General features: G+C 44.4%; 1 protein-coding gene across 1 annotated transcript in view; it reads left to right on the top strand.

Annotated features, from left to right (window-relative positions):
- The window catches only part of LOC115124624 (Krueppel-like factor 7), a 132,163-nt gene extending 122,217 nt beyond the window's left edge, over positions 1 to 9,946 (top strand). The window contains exon 4 of the mRNA XM_065018993.1: positions 1,671 to 9,946. Coding sequence (XP_064875065.1) covers positions 1,671 to 1,722 — 52 coding nt within the window. The 3' untranslated portion in view covers positions 1,723 to 9,946. The remainder of the gene's footprint in view (positions 1 to 1,670) is intronic.
- The last annotated feature ends 7,916 nt before the right edge of the window (positions 9,947 to 17,862 follow it).

Genomic DNA, 17,862 nt, shown 5'->3' with positions numbered 1-17,862 from the left:
AGAGAGAGCGACTGTGAGCGAGAGAGCGACTGCGAGAGAGAGAGTGACTGCGAGAGAGAGAGCTACTGCGAGCGAGAGAGCGACTGCGAGAGAGAGAGCGACTGTGAGCGAGAGAGTGACTGCGAGAGAGAGAGCTACTGCGAGCGAGAGAGCGACTGCGAGAGAGAGAGCGACTGCAAGAGAGAGAGCGATTGTGAGCGAGAGAGCGACTGCGAGAGTGACTGTGAGAGAGAGAGTGACTGCGAGAGAGAGAGTGACTGCGAGAGAGAGAGCGACTGCGAGCGAGAGAGCGACTGCGAGAGAGAGAGCGACTGCGAGAGAGAGAGCTACTGCGAGCGAGAGAGCGACTGCGAGAGAGAGAGCGACTGCGAGCGAGAGAGCGACTGCGAGAGAGAGAGCGACTGCGAGAGAGAGAGAGACTGCGAGCGAGAGACAGCGTTCTCTTTTATAACTGTTCAGCGTTCTTCCACCACCGTACACACCACGGCTAGCTGGAGAAATAGCCCATCATAGCTGTCTGGATAGAGAGAATCCTATTCTGGATTTAAATTGCAAAGCTGTCTTTGGACAAATTAATAATGGATACAGCCGTGGGCAAATTGAATTTTTAATTCCTCATTTCTCTCTCCCACATTTTGTTTTCTAGCTTGCTTTACTCATTTCAGTTGCTTTGCATCAGTGTAATAGGATCATCTACCCTTACAGCCCTGTAAAAGTAAAGTACATGTGGCGTATATTCTCCCTGTTTGCTGTTATTTATCACCCTCCCCAGTAGCAGTATCCAGTGAGCTTAATCGATTAGCATCGAAACAGGCCTATGGGCCATTGCCCCCCCCCCCCCCCCCCCCCCCACGCCTGTTCACATGTCATGACTCTAACTAATAAGGGGTTTCTGCGATAGTATTTCACCTCTAGCTGTGGTATAAATCGCAGAACCGGGAACCTTGATTTGTGGCTGCGTTGTGGAGAATTACCACACATGCTCTTTAACAAACAGAAGAGAACGAGCAATCCTGTTGCTGAATTGGCATGTCCTCATTTTGACTAACACTTAGGTGATAAAAATTAAGCAAGATGTCATTTCTTATTAAGAGGCAAATGTTTTTTTTGTCCTTGAAAGTCTTCCCTCCCATCTGTACACGTGTTACACAGCTCTTTGTTTTCTCTGCTGATTTAGACTCCCTCAACACTGATTATGAAACACTTTTCTTTCTGTTTCATTTGCATCTTTGTCCGTGTTTATCATTTTGTGCTCAGTTGGCAGAGCGTGACGCTTGCAACGCCAGAATTATGGTTTCCATTCCCACGGGATACCAGTTTCGAAAAAAAAGTATGACAATGTATTCACTCACTGGAAGTCGCTCTGGATAAGAGCGTCTGCTAAATGACTAACATGTCCAATGTAAATGTACCAGCAGCTGGAGAGCAGTGTCTGTCGTAAAATGTCACGCGATTTCTACCCAGATTATCTGAAGTCCATTTAAACCTCAACAGTTATCCAGCTAACATCTGGATGTACAGTTTAGAATCTGAGTATCCATCTAACTAAAGGCACAGACGTTTTAAGCCTCTCGATTACCTCCCTGAATGCGTAACCATGTTTACCTACTGTTATTGAGGAACATAGAGTTTGACTTTGACAAACCTGTCTTTCTTTCACTTCTCTCCAGGTGTTTCTCCAGGTCCGATCACTTGGCGCTGCACATGAAGAGGCACATCTAAGAGAGAGGGAGGAGGAGAGCGGGGAAGAAGAGCGAGAGAAGGGAGATAGGAGAGAAGATGAAGTAGGCAGGAGGGAACCACACACCAGCTCCAGCTCTCACCATCCCGAGGCTGCCCCTGCCACCTGAGACCTGACACCAGAAGCATAGCATGGGGGATGACACGCTGGACGGATGTAAGCCACGACCCAGGATGGACCCATGGTCAGCGAGGACAGATGGAGTGATGGAGGGAAAGAGAAGGAGGAGGAGGAGCTTGTTGTTGTTTTTTAATTCACACTTTGTGATTCACACATCTCTCTTTTATTGCATCCTCTGATTAGCCATGCCTTGGTCTGATCCAAGTCTGGTAACTCAGACACTGCCAAACCAATACGCTGATCCAGTTACGACCCATTTACACTCTACTGTTTATTTACATTTAAACTATAGAGCGACTTGGGAAAGGAGATGGTTCACCCAGAATAAACTGATAAACTTTGACACGCCAATCGTCAGTGACTTGCAGAAGCAACGATGGGCATCCCAAACCAACAGCAACTATTGCCCGTTTTATTCTGGTGTGCTGTTTCCCAATCCTATCACAATGTTTTCGGGGTGTCTCTACCCTCACCAAGCCGTGTGAAATAACAACAATGCCAGAATAGCGAGAAGAGAGAGACCAATGGAACTAGTGGCCAATCCGTCAGTGTCGCCCCCTGTCTGTGGGAGGAGGGTCTGACACTTCAGAGAGTGAGCTCTGTGACCCTGATGCGGACTTCTCAGGCTCTCCTGTAGGAGGCGCTCTGCTCTTCTCTCTCACCTTCACTCCTGCCACCTCACAGGCAACATCTAACAGATGCGCAGCGACACTTTCTTGCCTTTGTTTTTTAAAGACAATGAATTATTATTATTAAGAATAAAGGTCTGTTTTCTCTGAAATGTCTTAAAAATTCACTGAAGGAAAAAAACTAAAACCGTTTATGTACAAACGAAGAACAATGTGCTCATTCAAGGGAGGAACAACGAATAAACCTACCCCGACCCGTATGCACAGGCTAAACTCAGTAGCCGCTATCTAGCACTGATAGCTAAGAAGATGGAAAAACAAAAAAGAAATCACATGAACGCTGAAAGAAAAAGGATTTGTATTGTTGGCCTGATATTAAAGGAAAGGCCGTCTGTTTTCCACTCTGTGTTTTTCTCCGATGCGATCCAGCTGAAAACAAACCTTGGCGTGACCTTCGAGGCTTCATCACCAAGCCAGGACCAGAACAGAACAGAAAACTGGAAAATGTTTGCTTTGTTTGTGTGGATTGTGGAACTCCACCATCTCCCATAGGAAACCCCTATCTCCTCCAGTATGGAGGGGCCTGGGAGGCTGGTCTGCTGTGACCACATCCCCTGTTTGGGAGACTAGGGACCTGATAGGCTACTGGACATGAATCTGGGTATTAGAAAGGACAACATGGCCTCATCATCCCAGAGGGACTTGCCTGTTTCGTATCCATTGTCCACACTGACTTTTTCAATGTTATCTGTGCTTTTTTTCATACAGTACAACAAAAAAAACTGAAAAATAATACAAAATAAAAAACACTCAAAAAAATACTACACAAAAAACCCGATTCCGTCTCTCTCACACCGTACAGGCACGTAGACACACCAACACACAGAACAGTTTGCTCATGGCTCCACTTTGAGATAAGGAAAATATATGATTGAGTTAATGAACAGACTTGGAAAGCAAAACACTGCATGGCAGCTTCTCACACTCGGATCGCTTCCCGGAATCATTTGTTCTGCTCCAAATTTTTCACAGTAGGATTTTTAGCAATTGTTGTTTTGTAGATGAAGATCTGATTCCGCTGGAGGTAACGGCTTTGAAGTGAGAAAACGAGCTCATTCTCATGTTCAAACAATCTCAGTCTCTGTATGTTAACAATCAGCTTCAACAGCATGGGACCAGATTCCTCTGCCCCAGGTCTATGAAGTCTTACATAGCCTTGCAATCAGGGCATTAATACCAATACCACTGTCACTATTACTGTACCCACAAACTTCCCCCCTCACATAAACCCTGGCCTCCTCACATCAGTTGTAATGGCTGCTGTATCAGAATAGATGCCATTACTGTCTCTATAGTAATGTGTATGTTTCAGCCTTGCCAGACTCTCCTAGACGGTCCCAGAACTGCCCTCATGGGGCCGGTGGAGCTCAGAACAATCGATACCAAAAACCTCCAGCGCGGAACTGCCCTCGAGCCACGGGCAGGGTCTGGCATAGAACACAGCGGCATCTGGGAAGCCGACCGTCTCCATACTAGGCCTCTTAGCACCACCGCGGCAGCTTTCTATACAAACACAAAACAAGACAAGTCTCTCGACAACAAGACGATGTAAAACAAGACAAGTCTCTCGACAACAAGACGATGTAAAACAAGAGATTGAGATGATCTTTGTGTTTTGATTCCACTTTTTAGTTGGAACTTCTTCCTTGTTGTTTTGTTGTGGTTTTAACGCTACAATTATTATTTTTGTTGCCATGGTGGATGATGCAAGGTCATGCCAAAATGTAAGAAATGCAGGGGTGCGGGTTTTGAACAACCCCCCCCCCCTTCTATGTACAATCATGTAGGGTTTGTTTGTGGCGCTTTGTGCAGGATAGGCGATGGTATGTCTGAGTGTGTCTGAGTGTGTCTGAATGTGTCTGAGTGTGTCTGAGTGTGTCTGAGTGTGTCTGAGTGTGTCTGAGTATGTCTGAGTGTGTCTGAGTGTGTCTGAGTGTGTCTGAGTGTGTCTGAGTATGTCTGAGTATGTCTGAGTGTGTCTGAGTGTGTCCCAATGCAAACTATAGCACGGCACATCCGTTGGAAACATTGTGAATTTAATTTGCGTTGTGAGAAAAAAATACTACCAGTAGACTGGTGGCCTAACTAACAGTGTGGGAGACTGGGATTGTACTGTGTGTTGGTTGATCCATTCACTTTAACAGAGCTTTCGATCTATCTAGCAATGGCTGACAATATTGCTTTTGTTTTGTTTCTGACGTTTTATTTTCTCTTCAAACCACTCAAATCACGTTCATTTGGGATCACAGAGCAGAACAATGGATAAAAACAACTATTAAAACTCAAACCATACGTCATGCACTTCAATGGCCCCTCCAATAGGTTCAGCAAATGAAAACTCTTAAAACACTCTTATGTTCTATCAGATGTTCACTTCTGGTTGGAGACTTTTCTACAGCTCCCGCTGCAGAAACGCCTGGATACAGTAAACAGGAAATGGATACAGCAGACATGGTCATTTAGCCCGTAACAGGCCTACATGCTAAAAAGATAGCAGCACACAGTTTAAATATATCCAAATTAGCCCAACTTTAGTCCCCTTGCGTACACACTGACAGATCTCAAACCCCACTTCAAATGAAAAGTCCTATTCTATTTCTGTCCTGTGGCATTCCCACCAGAAGTAGCTAGCTAGCCCTCTTCCCCTTTCCCTCGCCTGTTAAAACACTGCTTGCTGCCATGGAGATGCTCCTATGTAGTTTCCTGGGCGCTAGTATCCCACAGCTCTGATTAGCATTAGCGCTGCAGGCTGCTCTGTGGAGGCTCCTCTAGTCTCTCCAGTCGCACTCCACTAATGAGAAAGGCATTTGGTCACAGGGAAACAGAGGTCTAGGGGGAAAAAACATAAGGGACCACGAGCCAAAATGGTTTCATTTCAACGGTCCTCAGTACGTTACGAACCCAGTGGGCAATCTGCCACAGAGAAAACACGAGTACATTAGTAGCAGCTTATCGTAAAGCCAGAAAGTTATTGAAGTTGAAGAGATTTTTTTTGACAAAGACAAAAATTGTTTACCCCCGAGTTTAACCAAATGATAATGAAATTAGCCCTGCTTTTTATCTCATGGATTAGCGATTTGAAATGAGATTTTGATGAATCTCTCTCTCTCTCCCTCTCTCCCTCTCTCTCTCCCTCCCTCCCTCTCTCTCTCTCTCTACAACCCCACAGTAGTGATCCATGCACAATCAACTGCAGGAACGCTGGATACACACCTATACGCTTCCACCCAAAGATTTTAGTAAATTGCTGTGAATAAAAATAGAGAGAGAGAGAGAGAGAATTAAATTGTTTTACTGTCCACTACAATTCCACCATTATTGTCCCCCTCCCCAACCCCTCCCCAACCCCTCCCCAACCCTGACCCAACCCTGACCCAACCCCCTCCCCAACCCTGACCCAACCCTGACCCAACTTCTTCCTGCATTGCAATCTTGTTTGATGTTCAGTGTGGCTGAACTCATTGTCCGTTCGTGGTTGTAAAACATGGTTGTGTAGTCTCTTTAGGGTGCCCAATTCAAGGGCGACTTAACTAGCACCCTACCAATTCTAATGTAGACTTAGTTTCCCATAGCTTAGTACAGTGGAGTGTAATACTTCAAACGGTCACGTCTGAGGTGGAACACCAAGTCTACGTTGGGTTAAGCGTTTGGAAAACCATCCCGAGAACGATGGTGTCATACACCTACCTACCTTCAGCGTTCTCCAAACATGAAGCCTCACACGTTCGGTCCCCATGAGGTAAGGTGGTCGCTTTGGTGAGGCTTCTGGCAGCTTTGTAGATACATCTAGTAATAGTTCTCCCACTCAGTGGCTTCACAAAGGGTAACAACAAACTTAAAGGGGTTTTGTTCACTACTAGGCAACAGTGCTTCAGCATTTAAACACATACATACATCTCACACAATCTTTTAATGTTCCTGTTCTTCTAGATTCCCAACCATTTCACTACATTGACTTACTGTGCACACTCCATAGTGTACCTATTTACTTACTGCTAGTTTAGTCTGTTGGAACACTCAAATGTCAAATATCCACTTAACATATTGTGACACTTCCTGATACACTTAACCACAAGAACCAATTGGGAGGAGACCAATTAGATGGTTTCTTTTTAGATATTAGCCAATCAAACTGATGGGTAACTACTATACTATGGACCCTCCACTGTCATCAACTGGGCAATATCAACTGGGCATGTTCATTACTGTCTACTTTTTAAAGGAAGGAGACGTCCTACTTTCAACAGGTGACTAATGTCTTCCTGAACTCATGGTTCTTGTGGGTGCACCTGCATCAGGGAGTGAGTCTGTATCTGCTGTGTTTGTCCATATTTAATGTGGCAGTATATAAGGGATTGACAAATATCCCACCCCCTGTGTCTTTCTGTATCCCTCCACCTCATCCCCACTTTCCCTTCAACCCCAATCCTACTCCATCCAACTCTGGGGCCCAGGCATCATACTCTGAACAGTACATAGATAGAGGAATAGACCCTGTGGGACTTAGTCCCCCTGAGATGTTTTGTCCCCTCAGACTTGCTAGTATCTAGTGCAGAGTACTCTAGAGTTCTATTGTATTCCCAATTCTAGAATCTAGAGTTCTCTTCACCCTCTGTCAAGTGGAGAGTCGTGGTTAGAGAGACAGCACCAGGATGTCCAACTCAGTCAAAGGGCCAGCAATAGAAATACAATTAGTAGAACGGACATCTCTATTCAAGTCAAGTCATTCTATTTCTATGGGACCACCCACCCAGCCAACAACACACCTCAGTCTGAGAGCAGAGATAAACCCCAAGGCTTTTCTCAGACCGTCAACAGTACATCTGAGCCTCCACGTGGTAGTCTAGTCCCAGTCCAGCCTCTACACCTGGTCAGTCTGACAGTGGAACACCTTTCCTATTGTCACCTCTCTGTCATTCATTCCTTCTGCAGGGGCCCCATAATGCCAACAACACAATCACTTCTCCTTCCTACCAGACTTCTCCACTTCTCCATCCATCCCTCCCTCACTCCATAATGCCAACAACACCATCACCTCTACTTCCTACCAGACTCCTCCACCTCTGCTCTGCATCCATCCCTCCATCCCTCCCTCACTCCATAACCTCAGCAACACCATCACATCTCCTTCCTACCAGACTCCTCCACCTCTGCTCTGCATCCATCCCTCCCTCCCTCCATAATGCCAACAACACCATCACCTCTCCTTCCTACCAGACTCCTCCACCACTCCCTCCATCCCTCCTCCATCCCTCCATAATGCCAACAACACCATCACCTCTCCTTCCTACCAGACTTCTCCACTTCTCCATCCATCCCTCCCTCACTCCATAATGCCAACAACACCATCACCTCTACTTCCTACCAGACTCCTCCACCTCTGCTCTGCATCCATCCCTCCATCCCTCCCTCACTCCATAACCTCAGCAACACCATCACATCTCCTTCATACCAGACTCCTCCACCTCTGCATCCATCCCTCCCTACATAACCCCAACAACACCATCACCTCTCCTTTCTACCAGACTCCTCCACCACTCCCTCCATCCCTCCTCCATCCCTCCATAATGCCAACAACACCATCACCTCTACTTCCTACCAGACTCCTCCACCTCTGCTCTGCATCCATCCCTCCATCCCTCCCTCACTCCATAACCTCAGCAACACCATCACATCTCCTTCCTACCAGACTCCTCCACCTCTGCATCCATCCCTCCCTACATAACCCCAACAACACCATCACCTCTCCTTTCTACCAGACTCCTCCACCACTCCCTCCATCCCTCCTCCATCCCTACATAACCCCAACAACACCATCACCTCTCCTTCCTACCAGACTCCTCCACCACTCCCTCCATCCCTCCTCCATCCCTCCATAATGCCAACAACACCATCACCTCACCTTCCTTCCAGACTCCTCCCTCCATAATTCCAACAACACCATCACCTCTCCTTCCTACCAGACTCTTCCCTCCCTCTATAATGCCAACAACACCATAACCTCTCCTTCCTACCAGACTCCTCCCTCCCTTCATAATACCAACAACACCATCACCTCTCCTTCCTACCAGACTCCTCCCTCCCTTCATAATACCAACAACACCATCACCTCTCCTTCCTACCAGGCTCCTCTCCCTCACTCCATAACGCCAACAACACCATCACCTCTCCTTCCTACCAGACTCCTCCACCTCTGCTCTGCATCCATCCATCCCTCCCTCCCTCCCTCACTCCATAACGCCAACAACACCATCACCTCTCCTTCCTACCAGACTCCTCCACCTCTGCTCTGCATCCATCCCTCCCTCTCTCCCTCACTCCATAACGCCAACAACACCATCACCTCTCCTTCCTACCAGACTCCTCCACCTCTGCTCTGCATCCATCCCTCCCTCTCTCCCTCACTCCATAACGCCAACAACACCATCACCTCTCCTTCCTACCAGACTCCTCCACCTCTGCTCTGCATCCATCCCTCCCTCTCTCCCTCACTCCATAACGCCAACAACACCATCACCTCTCCTTCCTACCAGACTCCTCCACCTCTGCTCTGCATCCATCCCTCCCTCTCTCCCTCACTCCATAACGCCAACAACACCATCACCTCTCCTTCCTACCAGACTCCTCCACCTCTGCTCTGCATCCATCCCTCCTCCATCCCTCCATAATGCCAACAACACCATCACCTCTCCTTCCTACCAGACTCCTCCACCACTCCCTCCATCCCTCCATAATGCCAACAACACCATCATCTCCCTTTCCTACCAGGCTCCTCTCCATCCCTCCATAATGCCAACAACACCATCACCTCTCCTTCCTACCAGGCTCATCCCTCCCTCCATAATGCCAACAACACCATCACCTCTCCTTCCTACCAGACTCCCTCCCTCCATAATGCCAACAACACCATCACCTCTCCTTCCTACCAGACTCCCTCCCTCCATAATGCCAACAACACCATCACCTCTCCTTTCTTCCAGACTCATCAGCCTCCACTCCTCACCCCTCCCTCTCTCCCTCCTTACACCTCCTTCTTTCTCTCTGTCTCTCCCTCCATTCCTCCACCTCTCCCACCACCCCTCCCTCATTCCCTCCTCCCCCCTCCACTTTCTTTCCGCTTGCTCCTGTCATGGTCAATTACTTTTGGTTTTCTCTTGGGTTCTTTATTTCCTGGTTTACATTTTTTTCTGTACAAAGTGTTTTAAATATTATTATTTGTATTATATGATGTTAGTATGGTAATGTTCTTTATTAAGGAAGAAGAAAAATTTATTTTTGTTACTGGTCTGTTTCATAATTCTTTTTTAAATTGGTATTGTAAGATATCTATGCAAGAGCTGTTCAGTGGAGCATTTTTATTTAAGAATGTCCTATGTGTAATAAATGGTAGAATCTGTCTCTGTCTGGCGTCTTGTGTTTCTGCTGCAGCCGCTTACAACCGACAGCAATGAACAATCGACAAGACACATACTGTAGTGTAGAAACACCTCGCTGCTCCTTTCCATACGGTATAACGCCTAACCTTTGTCGAAGCTGTTCTCTGAGAGAGGAGTCTCATTATAAAGCCCTCTGACTCTGTGAGTAACACAGCCTAACAATGAGTCCTTGCACCGGCGCTCAAACCAATTCCATTATTCTGACTGGTATAATTGCGGACTGAGAAATAAGGCCCAGCGGTTAGAGGGAGCGACCGTGCGCAGGCGCAACGAGGCGAACGCCATAACCATTGAACTGTACCATTTCCCCCACTTTGTGGGAATCCCAGGGTTTACTATTACGAGTGAGAGATTCTCAGGAATATCTATGTCCCACCACCATGTGAAGAGTCTCAGGGGTTCAGTGTGCGAGTAGCATATTCCTTAATTAGGGCAGTTACTAACTCGTCAATGACTGAGCCTGAGCCGCCATTTACAGAGCCAGCCCATCCCGCGCTCATGATTTACAGATTAAAAGGGGTAATGGAATAACTAATGGCTAATTAGGGATCAATTATGTAGAAGAAAAGGGACCTTATGCAGTGTACACATTCTATAAATGTCCTTTGGTGAGAGAGGAGATTTTGCTGTCAGGTTTCTAAGTCATTGCTAATGTCCCTGATTGAAATGGATACTGTCATCAAGCCAGCGGTTTCAACAGTAGCTCTTGCATCCCAAATGAGTCTATGGGCCCTAGTAAAAAGTAGTGCACTATATAGGGAATAAGGGGCCATTTGGGTCGCACCCTCTTCACATCTCCCACATTCTAGCTATGTCGCCGTCTTCCTGTTTAGTGCCGTGACCACATGGTCTGTCGGATGATGCTTGTGCTTACGGCCTACTTGACATTATTTTACAGCCAGTCATTAAAAATATATCATTTTCCGATGCATCTTCCCTTCGCATATGGAGGGGAAATATCAGCATATGAAGACATCCTGCAAATATTGAACTTTAAATCTACATTTAGGAGAGCTAGAGCTGCTTGGCATGGTGCTTAGTCTAAACCAAAACAATGAATTGTTAACACTTATCGGGTGTGACATTTCCAAGCACACTAATCCAAGCTTGTCTAGCTCCAGGGAGAGAAAAGCGAAGGGAATAAGCAGGACCTAATCTTATTTAGCGCTGCTAAACACAGCTGCTGTGTTGTGACTGTAATACTGAAACCACATAGCTACTGACTCATCATCTCTCCCACCAGGAATAAACATAAATGTGATGAAGTAACTGCCTGGAGAGTCCCAGATATCCCTCTGGAGATCCATGCCAGCTACTCTCTCCCGTAACCCCTGACCCACAATACCTCCTTGTCCAGTTACAGGCCTGTAGTGTCCACTAGGCAGGCCTGTAAACTGGCCTGTCTGGCTCTATTGTACACAACAATAGACTGGTTGGCAGTAGGATGAGGACCACTGCTAAATGTGTTTGCCGTGCACTTTTTTACAGCACAACAATTAATACAAAGTGAAATTACAACACAGATGCGGTTATTGTTTTAATATGCCTAAACCCTGCAGCGAATGGCTGATTAAAGTGAAATTACAACACAGATGCGGTTATTGTTTTAATATGCCTAAACCCTGCAGCGAATGGCTGATTAAAGTGAAATTACAACACAGATGCGGTTATTGTTTTAATATGCCTAAACCCTGCAGCGAATGGTTGATTAAAGTGAAATTACAACACAGATGCGGTTATTGTTTTAATATGCCTAAACCCTGCAGCGAATGACTGATTAAAGTGAAATTACAACACAGATGCGGTTATTGTTTTAATATGCCTAAACCCTGCAGCGAATGGCTGATTAAAGTGAAATTACAACACAGATGCGGTTATTGTTTTAATATGCCTAAACCCTGCAGCGAAAGGCTGATTAAAGTGAAATTACAACACAGATGCGGTTATTGTTTTAATATGCCTAAACCCTGCAGCGAATGGCTGATTAAAGTGAAATTACAACACAGATGCGGTTATTGTTTTAATATGCCTAAACCCTGCAGCGAATTGCTGATTAAAGTGACATTACAACACAGATGCGGTTATTGTTTTAATATGCCTAAACCCTGCAGCGAATGGCTGATTAAAAAAGCAGGTCATTTAATTAAGCAAGATGGTAGAAGGAGATCATTCATAACTCTCAGGCCTTTCTTACACTGACTTGGTGTGTGTGTGTGTGTGTGTGTGTGTGTGTGTGTGTGTGTGTGTGTGTGTGTGTGTGTGTGTGTGTGTGTGTGTGTGTGTGTGTGTGTGTGTGTGTGTGTGTGTGTGTGTGTGTGTGTGTGTGTGTGTGTGTGTGTGTACAGCTTCCAGAGTTATCTGCATCAGCTGCTGGAGGTGTTAACATTTCCAGGCCCTCCTCCCACAGGACTACATTCACAAAATCATGGAAATAAAAGAAAAAACAGGGAAGCTGGGAGTCTGAGAATTCCCCATGAGATACCACAGAATATATGAGGTCTGCACAAATTCCATCTCATCTCTGGGAAAGGGGGAATAGAGGTGGTAAAGGGAATAAAGAAGGTAAAGGGGGAATAGAGGTAGTAAAGGGGGAATAGAGGTAGTAAAGGCAGAATAGAGGGAATAGAGATGGTAAAGGGAATAGAGGTAGTAAAGGGAATAGAAGTAGTAAAAGGAATAGAGGTATTAAAGGGAATAGAGGTATTAAAGAGAATAGAGATAGTAAAGGGAATAGAGGTATTAAAGGGAATAGAGGTAGTAAAGGTTGAATAGAGATATTAAAGGGAATAGAGGTATTAAAGGGAATAGAAGTAGTAAAGGGAATAGTAGTAGTAATGGTTGAATAGAGATATTAAAGGGAATAGAGGTATTTAAAGGGAATAGAGGTAGTAAAGGGAATAGAGGTAGTAAAGGGAATAGAGGTAGTAAAGGGAATAGAGGTATTAAATGGAATAGAGGTAGTAAAGGAAATAGAGGTATTAAATGGAATAGAGGTATTAAATGGAATAGAGGTATTAAATGGAATAGAGGTATTAAATGGAATAGAGGTATTAAATGGAATATAGGTATTAAAGGGAATAGAGGTATTAAATGGAATAGAGGTATTAAATGGAATAGAGGTATTAAATGGAATAGAGGTAGTAAATGGAATAGAGGTATTAAATGGAATAGAGGTATTAAATGGAATAGAGGTAGTAAAGGGAATAGAGGTAGTAAAGGGAATAGAGGTATTACATGGAATAGAGGTAGTAAAGGGAATAGAGGTATTAAATGGAATAGAGGTATTAAATGGAATAGAGGTAGTAAAGGGAATAGAAGTATTAAATGGAATAGAGGTATTAAATGGAATAGAGGTAGTAAAGGGAATAGAGGTATTAAATGGAATAGAGGTATTAAATGGAATAGAGGTAGTAAAGGGAATAGAGGTAGTAAAGGGAATAGAGGTAGTAAAGGGAATAGAGGTATTAAATGGAATAGAGGTATTAAATGGAATAGAGGTAGTAAAGGGAATAGAGGTATTACATGGAATAGAGGTATTAAATGGAATAGAGGTATTAAATGGAATAGAGGTAGTAAAGGGAATAGAGGTATTAAATGGAATAGAGGTATTAAATGGAATAGAGGTATTAAATGGAATAGAGGTATTAAATGGAATAGAGGTATTACATGGAATAGAGGTATTAAATGGAATAGAGGTATTAAATGGAATAGAGGTAGTAAATGGAATAGAGGTATTAAATGGAATAGAGGTATTAAATGGAATAGAGGTAGTAAAGGGAATAGAGGTAGTAAAGGGAATAGAGGTATTACATGGAATAGAGGTAGTAAAGGGAATAGAGGTATTAAATGGAATAGAGGTATTAAATGGAATAGAGGTAGTAAAGGGAATAGAGGTATTAAATGGAATAGAGATATTAAATGGAATAGAGGTAGTAAAGGGAATAGAGGTATTAAATGGAATAGAGGTATTAAATGGAATAGAGGTATTAAATGGAATAGAGGTAGTAAAGGGAATAGAGGTATTAAATGGAATAGAGGTATTAAATGGAATAGAGGTAGTAAAGGGAATAGAGGTATTAAATGGAATAGAGGTAGTAAAGGGAATAGAGGTAGTAAAGGGAATAGAGGTATTAAATGGAATAGAGGTATTAAATGGAATAGAGGTATTAAATGGAATAGAGGTAGTAAAGGGAATAGAGGTATTAAATGGAATAGAGGTATTAAATGGAATAGAGGTATTAAATGGAATAGAGGTATTAAATAGAATAGAGATATTAAAGGGAATAGAGGTAGTAAAGGGAATAGAGGTATTAAATGGAATAGAGGTATTAAATCATCCACAACCACATCCTCATCCACATCCACAACCACATCCTCATCCACATCCGGGGCGGCAGGGTAGCCTAGTGGTTAGAGCGTTGGACTAGGCTGCAAGTTCAAATCCCCAAGCTGACAAGGTACAAATCTGTCGTTCTGCCCCTGAACAGGCAGTTAACCCACTGTTCCTAGGCCGTCATTGAAAATAAGAATTTGTTCTTAACTGACTTGCCTAGTAAAATAAAGGTAAAATAAAAAATCCTCATCAACATCTTCATCCACAACAACAACCACAGGCACACGCTCATACATGCATAGAACAGCTCACGCAAACCTATAAACACATACCGTATGTACAATCATGCAGCATTCACACATACAAAATGTTGAACACACAAACCCAATGAAGAAAACACACACACACAGCTATTTACAAAGGGATGCTTACAATCCACAGTGGCTGTATCGCCGGGTAAGGCTGTGATTCCTTTCCTCTGCTTATATACTGCTCTGTAGCATATACAGTATATTATAAAGCACGGTTTGTGTAAAATTAGTGCTGGAAATGGACATTGTAGTGTAAAGTTAGGGCTGGAAATGATGGACATTGTAGTGTAAAGTTAGGGCTGGAAAGAGTAGTGTAGAAATACACAACATGGTATGGCATCGTGGGGCTAGATAGCGTGGAAAGGGTATTACACTGTCTCTGGAGGATATAGAGGTCTGTTCGCTCTAAAGACTGGCCTGCTTAACCAGGGGTCAGAGGTCAGAACTCCAGAGGACCAAGGGTCAGTGAAAGGTCACGCTAAGCCGGACAGCATAGGAGAAAAGTTCCCTGTGTAAATCCGATCTAACACAAAGAGATAAATGAGGCAATTACAGCACAGTGGTTATCTACATGGATGGACACAGTGCTCCCTGTACCTCATCTCCTACAGGTACTCAAATGGTCAAAGGGTCAAATACACACACTCAGGCACACTCTGCCTGGCTATCTCTACCCATATCTGTGTTTCTACTCTCTCTACCTCAGTTCTCTCTATTCCCCCTCTCTAACGATATCTCTCTCTCTCTCCCTCCCTCCCTACCCCCCACCCCCACCCCCACCCCACCCACCCTCCTCCCCTCATTCCCTCTCCCTCCCTGCCTTCCATTTCAATTCAATTCAAGGCCTTTATTGGCATGGGAAACATATGATAACATTGATCTTTATTGGCATGGGAAACATATGATAACATTGATCTTTATTGGCATGGGAAACATATGATAACATGGGAAACATATGATAACATTGATCTTTATTGGCATGGGAAACATATGATAACATGGGAAACATATGATAACATTGATCTTTATTGGCATGGGAAACATATGATAACATGGGAAACATATGATAACATTGATCTTTATTGGCATGGGAAACATATGTTAACATTGATCTTTATTGGCATGGGAAACATATGATAACATTGATCTTTATCGGCATGGGAAACATATGATAACATTGATCTTTATTGGCATGGGAAACATATGATAACATTGATCTTTATTGGCATGGGAAACATATGATAACATTGCCAAAGCAAGTGAAGTAGATGATAAACAAAAGTGAAATAAATAAAAATGTACATTAAACATTACACTCACAAAAGTTCCCAAAAAATTAATATTTTTAAAATGTCATATTATGTGCAAATAGTTCAAGTACAAAAGGGAAAATAAATAAACATAAATATGGGTTGTATTTACAATGGTGTTTGTTCTTCACTGGTTGACCTTTTCTTGTGGCAACAGGTCACACATCTGGCTGCTGTGATGGCACACTGTGGTATTTCACACAGTAGATATGAGAGTTTATCAAAATTGGGTTTGTTTTCAAATTCTTTGTGGGTCTGTGTAATCTGAAGGAAATATGTGTCTCTAATATGGTCATACATTTGGCAGGAGGTTAGGAAATGCACACATCCTGCACCCTTCTCCCACATATGCTTCCTGCCTTTTCCCTCAAGGAACCTTTTTACCACACCAGCTGAGCTAAATCTTTCCTTTCCTACCCTGCTGGAGTGGAAATGACCTGGATTTGGGATGTGGGCTGTGGAGGATCACTGGACACTGGCTGGAAGGAATGAACCGGCTTCCCACACCAAGCTAGGGATGGACTATAGCTCCACTCTGCCCCTGCCCTCTGCAGTGTAAAGTAGAAGACAGAGCACTAGCTGGAATGGTTGCAACATTTTGTCAATGCCACTGTCTTGGTTGTTGCCTAGTTAGCAAGAATCCTTGTTCCGGCCAAACGCTATGCCACATCCACGGACGTTAGTTTCTTCTCCGCAATAATTCTGGATCTGAGTACCTCCCGACCCTTCACCGAATCAAACACATTCAGGGGCTGTCTGATTGGTCCAGAAACCGATGGGTTGGACCAGACCCAGGACAGGTGGGTAAAGCAGCTTCATGACATCGATCATTGGCTTTGATACTCTGATTGGTTAGAGACGATCCAATTGCTGATGACTTTGTTTTGTACAACACCCATCGTCGCCACAGACGACTGCAGTGACGGAAGTCTCAGATTAAAGTATTTTGTGAACGACAGAGCAGCGGAACAATTTAATGTGAGTCGTCAGGCTAGTCTTGGTTATGTTCAAGCCCATACTCTTTTGTGGTTTAATGATACCCCATCAACAACAACAATAAGGAAATGTATTTTGTTAAAAGTCAGTGATAAGATATGACCAAAGGCTCCACGAAGCGAATATATCAATATTGAAAGTTAAAGAATCTTCAGGGTGAAAGGCAGTTCAACCCTCTCCATTCTCTCTCCCAGTACACAGTACAAGCTACTCACAACCCACACGTGTTGTTATCACAATCCTCTTAGCAAACAGAGAAGCCCTCAAGCAACTCATTCCAAAACAACATCTTCTTCGGATTAAAATCTAATCATGTACATCAACAAAATCTATTATATTACCACTTTGGGATATTGCTGACGAGCACTATAGCGCTATCAATGAGATTCAAATAGGCAAAAGTGGCGCTCATATGGTTCTCTCTTTGTGGTCCACATTCATGTGCTTTGGCTGCTGTTATCAGGCAGCTGGCTGTACTTTAGGCCTTCAATAATTCAGTGCAAACATACAGAGATGTGAGAGGGAACCGAGGGGCTTATCTTGTTTCTTTTCTATTCCATCTCACTGAACATCAATTCAGACTCACTGTTTACCGGAATCAGCCTTCCTCTGTCCTACCCCCCTCTCTGACCTCCCCCCTCTCTCTCTGTCCTCCCCCCTCTCTCTCTGTCCTCCCCCTCTCTCTCTGTCCTCACCCCCTCTCTGTCCTCCCCCCTCTCTCTGTCCTCCCCCTCTCTCTCTGTCCTCACCCTCTCTCTGTCCTCCCCCTCTCTGTCCTCCCCCTCTCTGTCCTCACCCCCTCTCTGTCCTCCCCCTCTCTGTCCTCACCCCTCTCTGTCCTCCCCCTCTCTATCCTCACCCCCTCTCTGTCTATCCTCACCCCTCTCTGTCCTCCCCCTCTCTCTCTGTCCTCCCCCTCTCTCTGT

Source organism: Oncorhynchus nerka, linkage group LG1, assembly GCF_034236695.1.
Source record: "Oncorhynchus nerka isolate Pitt River linkage group LG1, Oner_Uvic_2.0, whole genome shotgun sequence".
NCBI classification, from domain to species: Eukaryota; Metazoa; Chordata; class Actinopteri; order Salmoniformes; family Salmonidae; genus Oncorhynchus; species Oncorhynchus nerka.
This window is presented reverse-complemented; position numbering and strand designations above follow the sequence as displayed.